The following is a 12,111-nucleotide window of genomic DNA, read 5'->3' as shown; positions in this document are numbered from 1 at the left end:
GTAAAATATACTTATCGAGTTGTACGTGTAACCATAACCGTTCAGACATAATGAAAGCAGCTAAAAATTCTTACAATATTCCAAAAACTAATAAAACCGACTCTAAATAAATTAATAATATTGAATCAACAATTACTTCATATTATCACTTTGAAAATAATTTTTAAAAATATTTGTAAATTATTTAATTTTAATATAAATTTTAATTTCATTATAATACAAATATGTTAAAACAAAAAATAAAAATATCATGTATTTTTATTTAATTTTTGTGGGAGGCGGCATAGTTCATAAAGTTCAATTAGATTTTTTTTATGCAACTTATAGCGTTATAAATTTGTTTTTAAAAAAGTTCAAACATTTTGTGGAGTTTGGAATTTTTATTACAACTCTCAAGGTCGTGAAATTGTTTAGAATTTGTATATGAAAATCTGTAAGGCAGATTTCAAATTAATTAATTTGTTTTTATAAAACATATTAATAAAAATTTAACATGTATATATATAAAAAATAATTTATTTAGTGTAGCATTATTCGTTTTTTAATATATTTTAAAATAATTTTTTTTATATATTTTTAACTTATGTTTTCTATATAAAAAATACTTAAAAAAAACTATAAAATATTTTTTTATATATTTTTGGACACGAATTTCTTATTTTGTGTACTATTTCTTATTAATTTATATTGTTTTTTTTTTTTTATTAAAAATGTAACTTTATTTATACTTCTTTTATTTAAAATATTTCTTATAGGTTATTTATTAAAAAAATATTTATTAATTTTTACTAAAAAAATTTTTTATTTTTTATTTTTTTATATATATGTTTTTGGACGCAAATTTATTATTTTTTTACTATTTCTAATTAATTTGTATTTTTTTATTACAAATGTAATTTTGATAAACTTTATTTATAATTGTTTTTTATTAAAAAACATTTTTTATAATTTATTTATTTATTTCATTTATATTTTTATAATTTATGGATTTTTATTAAAAATATATATATTTTTTATAGTTTTGTTTTATTAAAAATATGTGCTTTAATTTTTTGTGTAAAAAATTATTTTCATAGTTTTTTACAATTTTGTATTTTTATACTTTCAAAGTAAGAGTTAAAAAACATTCGCAATTGTTTAAGTGGTTTCTTATAACATTTTTATTGAAAAAATATTTTTTTTTTTAAATAATTTTTATTTATAAATAATTTATATAAATTTTATTGTTTTACGCTTTTGCAGTAAAATTGTACATGTTTTTTTAATTAATAAATTATTTTCTATACTTAATTTCCTATATTTTTAATAAAAATGTTTAATTTTGAGAAATTCTGCTTAAAAAATGAAATATATATTCTTTTATAATTTATATTTTCCTAGAAAAAAATACTAAAAAAGAAAAATTAATTAATGGTTTTTATTTTGTATTTCTATATTGTAATAAATATTTGCTTATTTATTAGTTACATTTTATACATAAAATTAAAATGAGAAAAATCAGATTTGCTATATTTAAAATAATTTATATATTAAAAAACATGAAACATGATACTGGGAAAGCATAAAAAATTAAAATTTATTTTTAACACGAAAAAAAAAAATTTTTTTTCAAATAAAAAATGTTTCAAATATTTTAATAATAATTTATTATAATTTATTAATATTTTTATATTATTTTTTATATATATGTTATTAAAAGAATAATATATTACACTTCTAAACACTTTCACGAAAAAAATTCTAATTTTCTAATTCAATTTTTAGAAAGTGCACTCCACTAAATTGGAGATACTTAAATGCAATTACAAGGCCATAAAATTAATAAAGTCGGCATTAAATGAAAGGGCGGCAGAACTATGTAAGTACATATATATTAACTGGCATATGGCAGTAGCGCTATTTATTTATATTCCAATATGTATAAACAAAGTATTACAGCTAATGTAAGAAGTTAAGAATTTTTATTGGTTACATTAGACCATACTTGGAAGAGCTTTCAAGGCAACTCAAATGTAGCACCTAATAATTCTACACAATTCTAGTATGTCAATTGATTTCCCACAATTCTAAACGCCAGTTAGACTATAATTTGGTTTTCGACTAGACAATTTTATGATTTTCGTTCTAACAACCTTAACCTTTTTTGGTGAGCCATAGTAAAACGATGGCACTGCTTAGTATGTCTATTATGGCTCTACTTCCACTTTGCCTATAATGCAGTGATTTCGTATTTGCCACACGTACTTTCTAATTAACCCTTTTACAAAACGTTGTAAATTCAATTCTACACCTGCACGGGTGTGCAAGTCGGTCAATTGTTAAACCGGCTGCGTTTCTATGGCGTCCATAAATGGACGGCGCTGCGTCGCGCCCAGCCACTAAATTGATATGTGACTTCCATTTCATTTCATCGAAAATGTCTACTGTGTCGCAGTTTTAGTGCTTGTCCACAGATAATAAAATTGTCACACACTCTAGCATACAAATTGAGAAGATTTGTTTATGTGATTCTACAAAGTGACACCTTAGTTGGCTTGAAATGTCTCACACGGAGGCAGATGTTTATCTAAATTTAACATATTCGACACTATGGTGGTAAGTATGAAAGCAGAAAGTGCTTTAAATTCCATTGAGCATGCGTATTGAGTGTTTGTAAGCATTTCTTGAAGCTAGCGTTACCTAATATATGATCCAACTGATCATACATGCGAGATAGATCAATTTAAGAACACCTTAAGCTAAGCTCTTTGATCTGCTGTAGAAAAAGTGACCCTTCGAAGAAATAAGGTTGTATATGTTTATAGATTCTAAGCTTTATATAAAACAAGAAAACCTTTTGAAAGTGGAAAGCATTGGATTGAGTCAAAGTCGATCACTACATTGACGTCTACAGCGGTATACATATATCTAATAAGGACAATCATATGGAGAATAGAAAGTAATCCGTAAGTCTGAAGCAAAACTAAGATTAAAGACTCGATAGAGAGAAGCCTTAGGCTATATGGTTTTGTATTTATAAATGAAGTGAGTTTTAATCTCCGACGCGAATCCGCAAGGTAGCCGAAGAAAAGGCCGATCCGCTCTAACATGGAGAACAAATTTGGATATTAAAATTTGTAAGGTCCAAAAAAGTTGGAGTCAAATCATATTGGCCTTTCCCACGGATCGGAGAGGATAGGATTGAAAATATTTGTATGAACTGCTCGACAATATATTTTAAACTAAATCCGTATGGTGACGGCTTTTCATAAAATTCTTTTCTATAATATTATCAGGGATCTAGCAACAGACCGACCTCTCCAGTTCATTATTACGCGTTTCTATGTAAAATGAGGAGGGCAAGCCTTCATTTAAAAATATTTTATATATCAGAAGGTTATTGATCAGGGGAAATGGAAGTAAGGTAGAATAGCCTAATGTATGAGCTGAGCTGCTGGTTCTTTCTTTTCTTCTTAAGATATTTAACAGATATGTATGTCGAACGATTTTTATTAACTTTGTCTTGAGGTAATTATTCTCTAATGAGGACTACAGAACATAACAACTTTCCAAAAAGTATGTACATATCAAATGGAAAGTAAATGTTCTATGGTGCAAGTGTCAGGACTTCGCCTTTCAAGCCAACATTTTTTCTCGCTACTGAAGGTGATCAGCTATTAATTAAGGGATTATTAATGTAGAAGTTAATGAGATATTTTGATTTTTGAATTAAGATATGCCAAACAATTCAACTAATTTGTGAGGCGTTATGATTTTGGGTTCTTTATAAACTAGGCACTAATATGTCTTTTAAGATTCTTTCTTTCTAAGAATAGCTCCTTTCATCCCCATATTTCTTACTTAAGAACCAATTTTGTTCGAGATCTTCTGAGTATTTTGAGGCTTTCTCCTGTTCTAAAATATATCTGCACAGACAATGAAAGCGTCCAGTTATTATGATTAGTGGGTAGGCAATTTTAAAAATATCTATATAAATATACCGTTTTTTAGTGTAATCTAGCTCATGTTAGTCTTCAGTTATCAGAACCGTAGTGTGAAACTGTCAAGTAATCAATAAATCTGCACCTTTTTGTATTGTTATGTTGTCAATGTTTCACAATGACGACTGACACATTTACATATTCCCACACCAATGAAGTTCATACGTCTGTATGCCAGAGCACACGTGTGATTTATGTTCTGAGTGCGCGTCACAGTGGTTTGCTGCCAGTAGCGCCGCTGGTCAGTCGCATTGTTATGCTGAACAGCAAGCACACTCTTGTTTAAAAATCACCAGCTTTTGACGAGTTCTGTGCTCTGTGCTGTTGGTGTTGATAAACATGACAACACACTGAATTTAATTAAATTAAATGCGAACTTCATCAAACTAATTGAGATGTGAGTTGGGTTTTAAAAAGGGCTGTAGGCTTGGAAAATTGTACAAAACAAAAAAAAGTTTAGAAAAATATTTAAAAAATAAATTAAAAAAAAAATAGATTTTTTTGAAAAAAAAAATTATCTTTCTTTTGTAGAAACTTTTTATTATTTTTTCCTTAACATATAATTAATCGCACTTTACAGCAATTAATAACTAAGCTGTGACAGTTGATTGTCAACTTAATAGTAATGTGTGGGAGAGTATGAAAAAAAAAAATTGGTCTTTCTTCATAAAAGAATTGCAGTTAACAGTTTACGCTTCAGCGCTGACCCAGCTACGCCCTTTTCTCTCCCCCTCTTGGTGAAAATGTAAACTTTCGCGTGCAACATTAATTAAAGCCAGTCAATGTGACACCTTTGTACATAAATTAAATAAATTTTGTTGCGCATGTCCGAGGGCAACTGCATCAAACCACAACAAACACCAAAAAAAAAAATGTTGCACCAACAGCTGTTGCGCATTATATTTATTTTAATGTTTTTGTTATTGTTGTTGTTGTTTATGCAGATTTTCTTTTGCCGCTGTGCATCCCTTGGTTGGCTGACCGTTGCACTGTTTGGTTCACCGCCAAAAGTTAGGTTGCTGGTTAGTTCAGTTGGCCGGCTGGTTGGTTGATTGCTTGACTGCGTGTTGTCTTTCCGCAAATTAAATGCTTCAGCGATTTTGGGGGCGAAAAGCAACGCAAAATAAATTCATTTGAATTTTGAACGTTTTTCGCACGGCTTTTGGTGGATATTTTGAAGTTCTGGTGCGCCAGTGCACAGTGGGATGGTTTTTAGATCTACTTTTCTAGAAATGTATGACTCTCTTTTTACCTCTCTCCTATTACTCTTTTTCTCAAAATTCGCTCTCGTAAAATCTGATCAATTAATGGCATTCCAAGTGGCTGCTGGATCGTTGAAACCCGGAATATTATCTCTCTTTCAAACCTAGCGTTACGATAGATCATGTGAGAGTTCGTGAATATCGGTAAGTTGTAGTTCAATAAAAGTAGATGTGCTCTACCGTGGTTAGATCACAGGTCATCAACAAAGGTGCACCATATTACTCTTAAAGACTCTTTTTCTATAAAATTGATCATTAGATCTCTTGTGAGAACTCAGTGACCCAAAGAGAGTATAATTTTCTTCCATTCACAAGATATTTGTATAATACTCTAAGCTTAATTCCTGGTAAATGAGAAGACAAAATAACCAAAAGACAAGTCTTCATGTAATAACACTCTAATCGACATAACCCAGCTGGTCAAAGCAGTATTGTTCAAGAATTAACTTTCAATAAATTCAATCCTGGCAAACGATCTTTCATTAGGAATTATTGGGCCAGAGATCGTTGGATAATATAGTGCTGTCAAGACAAATAGTGTTCTGACAAAGATGATGGATGACCTTATTAAAGATTTCAGGTCTCCATTGTCAAGGAGCTTTAGGTATACCAATATATATTACCTATTTAAATTACAAAATAATTTCTTTAAAACAAATTTCTTGAAGACAGCACCAGCTCCTCCAAACCACAAAAATAATCTCAAAATCTATCTCTCTTTGCTTGCACCCACTGTCCGCAGCGCCCACACACCATAACGTGCCCTTGAGCGCACTCAACTGTGACAAAAAATACATTTCATTGCAGCCCTCAACCAAGCAACTTCATTTCGACGGTCGAATATATGAGTACTATACTATAAGGAGAGTGAACATTTTTCGCAGTTGCTTTGCGCTTCATGATTTTGTGCATTGTTTATTGCATTTTTTTTCTTGTTACAATTCATTTTTAGCTGACTGCATTTTTGTGGTGTTTATGCCTCGCAATTCTTTTCTCTCTAAGAATTCTTAGTTATTGCACTTTAGCACAGTGTGCGCTGAATGTATGTTCTCTGCATATATGCGTGTCTGTGTGTGTGCGGGAGCTTGCTGAACTTCATTTGCACTTAATTCAGTGCGGTTTTGAGTGAATAGTTTGGCTATTTAATGTATTCATAATTTTAAAAGGTATGCAAAGTAGCTTCGTGGGTTGTAGCTCGGGGAAAGTTGAGTTTTTTATGAAAAATGGAATATCAGGTATATTTGAATATTTCTAGAGTATTGCATAAAAAAGTAAATGTCGAAAATTGCTAAAGATATTTACTATAATTGAATATCAGAAGCGAACAAAAAATTTAGTTTCTAAACTGAAATTTTCAGAAATAAAACTTTATCTTAGAATGTTTAAACTTCTACGATCAGAGAAAATGATTTCTTGCTGGTTATACATAGGTTAAGTTACGTTTCAGCAAATGAAATACATAGCTCCAGCTCAGATGAAGTGCGGGTGTATTTGGAAAAAAAAAAATGTCGAAATATTATTGTTTCATGACGTACTAGAGATATGAAACTCATGAGCTCAATAAACGCTGTACAAAAACCAGCACTTATGCGGTTGCAAGTTCTTTCTTACCCGGATTGAAGCACAAGAGGTCCTTCGAGTTGTTCTCAGCAAGGTCTATCTGACCCCAATTATAGAAGTGTTGGCAAGACGTTTTCCAATAGGACAATTTGTCAAATACAATCTGCCAAAACTGTATGGAGAAAGGCGAGTTGGATTATTTAATATGCTCTTCTTATGTCTCGCTTTCACTAGACTAAGTTCGAACTGAGTGGCATTGACATTAGCCGACTTAAGAAATTAATGATAGACTCAGAGCTATTTTTCGATTTATGAACCTCGTCTTGATCGATAGATAGGAGTGGTTTTGTTGGCATTACAAAGCCAACACCAGCATTTCCAGTTGGGGATCCCTAAGCCCCTAAGCCGCAAGGATCGGCCTCCTAACTAACCTAACTTATTGCCGCAAGACGATACTAAAAAGAACCGACAGATTTGATCGCAAATGCTGCCAGTTTGCTTCAATATATGTATGTAAGTATAGCTTGTTCGATTCGCCACTCTCTAATGCTAGGTTAATCGAGTGATTTGGTGATTCAGGATATTTAGGTAATTAAAGAAATAGAGGTACTCGAGTTCTGGATAAAAATGTATTCTCAGCTGATTTTCAAGCATATCACTGTTATAACGGGTGTTTTTTTACACCTGTAGCTTTCAATGAAGCAATACTTTTTTCGGAGTTTCCATTTCATAATTGAACAGTCTTACTCTGGAACAACGTTTATTGCTGATACACGGTCCCAAATTGTAAGAAGAAGTGGTCGAAAATTGGGCCTCTCAGCTGGAATTTATAGGAACCAGCTGCGGCGCTCACTTGCCCGAAATCATTTTTAAAACATAATGACAAACCCTTATCTTGATAAAAAACTATTTTCTTGGTTGTAATAGTAAATTATATATATTTTATTTCTTCGTGAAAACCAAATGTCTAAAAAACACCCTTTATTCCAAAAATTATGATAGCGTAAGGATATTGGACTTAAGTATACTATATGTTATATTGCTTCAAAGGAAAAAATTGAGACTACACATAATATTATAAATTATTCTCGATAAGCTGAAGAAACTTTATTCAACTGTCTGCTTACTCGGTAGAACCTTAGAAGCTTCTATGAATTCCAGACGAAGATTTTTCAGAACTCATAGTTTATTTTCTAAAGAACTTTTCAAAGAGAAATCTAGCAATTGCGTGCTAATCACTCTATATATCATCGCCAAAGACGAGACTACCGATCTTTGAGTAGTTTCATACCTTGAACGTCTTCATTCCAAGGATGTATGCAGGGTTAAAAGCTAAATAAAGAATTTTTGAACTGGAATGGGACAGTTATTTGAAGAATAACTTAATGGTATGCTTACCAATTAAATTATAGAATTTTCTACTAACGAACGCATATTTCCTCGCCAGGCTCGCAGTTGCAAGAAGTCGGACTTACTGCATTTCATAGAAGAACTCTTGTGTTCTGGGAAACTCTAATGCAATTAATATAGATTTCAGTTGCTAGTTGAGAGATATCAGTGTGAATTCACTGATAGCAGTCATCACTTTATTTAATTCAATAGTATTACAAAGCGTCAAATATTTAATTAAATACTGAGCAAGTACATAGAGAGAGACTAAGATTTCAGTTTCATTGGAAGCAAAGTGACAGAAAATGAAATAAAATGCCAGTGCACCAATAAACTACACAAAAACGCAAGTGAATATGTGGGCCGGAAGCAAATTAAATATAATTGCGACAACTAAATAGTCAACAGCAACGGTGGTAGAGAGACTTTGCCACCAAAGACCACTTGAAACTTGAACGCAACGTACAATTGCGTCCGTCGGGCATACGGACTGACCAAATGTGTCCCCAGTGAGCAGAGTGTGAATAAAATAATAAAAATATAAGAATAAAGAAAGAAATGCAAATGAAATATGATTACAGATGGGTGTGCGCACTGAGATTTCATGCAAAGTTCACAAATTGTACCGTTATAGCTCCTGCCTGGGACGGTGGTGTGCCAGCCACCGCTCGAGCTCTGCTGAAAGCCAACTGACTGTAGCCGGTGTCAGCAACAGTCGCAAAAGAAGTTAACATATGAATGCGCTTCAATGAAAGTGCTGCAGATGCGGATGGTAAGGGTGGAGGGTGGCACAGAGTGTACGATGAATGGTGAAAGCAGAGGCAATACTTCACCGGATATCCAACCGTGTATATGACACTGCCCTCTCCCAGCGCTGTGGCTACTGCGCAAGTGCAAGCCCTTAGCTCATATTGCGAAAGAGTACACTCTGGTCTTTCTGCTACTGTTCTACTCTCTGGAGAGTAACGACGATTGACAAGAGAATTACAAGACGGTGCTCTTAAATTGCAAAGCGTAATTGGCACAGTAGAATGGTTTGGATATGGAATAATTTTTTAAAATAAAAATATATAATAGATAAGCTTTAGGATCTATACTCTACGTCTTCGAGTTTCAAATCTATTCTAATTTTAATATTTTAAAAACTTAAGAATTAAAATAAAGGAGACTACTTCTATTTGGTTATACTAAAGGGAATATTAACGGGTTAACAAGTTGAAGGTATTCTCGTTAATCTACCGTAAGTTCAAAGACTATTAATTAAACACATCTCTTCTGAATAAAGAAAGAGTCTCCAGGAGTCTAAAGGCTAAATGCGATAGTTAAGACATTAGAAATCGGAATGACCCTACTTTATGCTCTAAAAAGCTCCATCTAATTATAAAACCGTTTTGATAATTAATATAGAATAATGCAAAAATGAAGTTGAAGAAACCTTAGAAACGATGAACACAATTAATTAGGATGTTCTAGTATGAAATAGCTTATGTTTGGCTTACAGCTCATGAAAAGCTAAATTTAATCTCGATGAAAGCTGTAGCAAAGATGTTGCAGAGAACGACCAAATGACTAACCGAAGTGTAATTTTAATTACTCCTCACTGAGTAGAGTTTATTGAATACATAATGCTGGATAGCTTAAAGCTCCGGAAAACCACAAATTAAAACATAATGATAGTTGTAGAAAAGGTGTGATTTTAATTACTCCTCATCAAATATACTGAAATATACAAATTGCTGAATACCTGATGCTGGGAAGCTTAAAGCTCTGAAAAAGCACATATATAAACATAATGAAAGCTGAGTGAAAGCTTGTAGAAAATCTGTGAAATAAATAAAATGTGAGTCCTATACTTTTACGAGTTTACTGAATACATGACTCTAGAAAGCTTCAAGGTCCGGAAAACCACAAATAGATGCTTAATGAAAGCTTGGCGATCAGTGATATATTTAACGGAAATCTGAGAACGAAAGTATAAGACTTTCAATATTATTTACCGAAAGAAGCATATGGTATACGGTACTCTCGAAGAATAACATTTCAATTAAGAGCCTTATGGGTACTAAAGCTTTACAAGATCTAAGTAAAATTTGTTATACAATCAAGATTTTCAATAAAATCACCTTATAAGCCGTTGAAACGTATATTATATGTATATATTTTTTCTCTATATACACCACTAATTCAACCCACTGTCCAACCCGTGCCCTCATTATAGCAATCGTTTGTGTGCCGCTCGTGACGTCATTACTGACACATATGGCCCAAAATGGTGCAATGCAAGCCAAGCCAAGCCAACATATACATATACTAAATGAATGGCAGCAGAAAAGTAGGCAAGAAAAAGCTGACAGTATCGAGCTATTGCAACATAAGCCGCATAAAAGTATGCCGCAAGAATAGATTTGTGCAAGCAACGACAGCAGCGGCAGTTACGCAGCAATAACACAAGCAACAACAACAACAGTGACAAGCAGTTAACACCAACACAGTGACAGACATAGGCGGAAGCTTAGGCTGAGCTATGAAGGCGGCAGCTGCAGCAACAGTTACAGCAACAGTTTGACACGGACACACACAGAGCTACATTTTGATACAGGAGACTTCAATGCGCGCTCATTATCCGCACGAAATGAGCGTAACAGCTCCGATTACTCCCGCGTGTCGCATAACTCTACGCAGTTGACTGTTATGCGAGTTGGTTGCTGGTCCAAATGGCACGAAGAGAGCGCCAGATATGCGCCGAATTGTTGCATATAAAAAGGCGCACAAGCCGTTGCTAGCCGTCAGTACGACTGAAGCCGACGCAGCGAACGCATTCGCAACGAATTCTAACGGAAACGAACGGTAACTAACTAACGGACAAACGACCAGACATAGACAAAAGAACTCAACAAAAAAGACTATAGACAAGACAATAAAGTTTCAAAAAACGAAAAAAAAAACGCGTTGCAATAGTGAACGTGCGCGCCTTACTTGTGAGCTGTTAAATTAATTTTTAAAGCATACTTTCCAGCGTTTAGTGCGGTTTAGCGAACTTTTTGCTGTTTTTCAACACTTATTTTAAACACAGTTATACGCTCGGCATTTTAGTGATCACGCAGTGTGTGTGCGCCTAAAACGCGGCAACGTACAACTACAACAACCATGGCAACTAGACAACATTTATCATCAGCAGCGCCTTGGGCTATGCTGCGCCTGTGGCTAGTGCTCGGCATGACGTTGAACGCAGTAAGTGATTTAGATATATATATATACACATTCACTTACATATCTACGTCCACAATTTATTGCCAAGTTCAGCAAGCTACTTGTAAGCTCTGCCCATTCAATTTCATACGCTCAGCACCCCATCTCCGCCTGGAAATTCCATTAACTTTTTTGGTGTCCTTTGGTGGCTGCTGTGCTGGCCACTGTTGGCTTTTATTATCGCGGAAATGTTTTAAAATTGCTTTAACACCCGCTGTCACTGCATTGTATTTGCGTTCAAAGCTGCAGGTCAGCGCTTATATATCCTGAGACACACTCAGCCACACACAAGTATAGTTTGTAAATAGCGAGTCTTCGTTGTGGCTGTTTGTGCGTAATGCAGTCAGCAGCTGTGCGTTGGAAAATTCATTAAGATAACACCAAACGTCTTTTGTGGCATAAAATTCATAACTTTTTTTTTGTGGTTGCCTTTATTCTTCTTATTATTTATTTGATATTCTTATGCTTTGTAGACACTAGGAACAGTAAGGTTGCTTTTCATATTTGTTTGAATTATTTTCTTATCATTTGAAGATTGTTAAAGTCATACATTTTGTAGAAGACATACATTTTGTGTTGATGTCGTTAAGCTCAACTGAGATTGCACTCAACTTAAGCGGATTATTTTGGTGCATAGCACTTAGTTAGTTTCGTTAAAGGATTAGTATAAT

At 33.3% G+C, this 12,111-nt stretch overlaps 1 protein-coding gene across 5 annotated transcripts in view; it reads left to right on the top strand.

Moving 5' to 3' along the window:
* Nucleotides 1-10,988: 10,988 nt before the first annotated feature.
* LOC105210267 (neuropeptide-like 1) overlaps nucleotides 10,989-12,111 on the top strand; it is a 57,874-nt gene continuing 56,751 nt past the window's right edge. For all 5 annotated transcript variants that reach the window (XR_003752161.2, XM_011181087.2, XM_029039109.2 and 2 more), the window contains exon 1: nucleotides 10,989-11,422. Coding sequence is in view for 4 of the 5 variants with exons in the window: in XM_011181087.2 (XP_011179389.2) it covers nucleotides 11,339-11,422 (84 nt within the window). In the remaining variant the exon portion in view is untranslated. The remainder of the gene's footprint in view (nucleotides 11,423-12,111) is intronic.

Source organism: Zeugodacus cucurbitae, chromosome 6 (genome assembly GCF_028554725.1).
Source record: "Zeugodacus cucurbitae isolate PBARC_wt_2022May chromosome 6, idZeuCucr1.2, whole genome shotgun sequence".
Classification (NCBI taxonomy): Eukaryota; Metazoa; Arthropoda; class Insecta; order Diptera; family Tephritidae; genus Zeugodacus; species Zeugodacus cucurbitae.
This window is presented reverse-complemented; position numbering and strand designations above follow the sequence as displayed.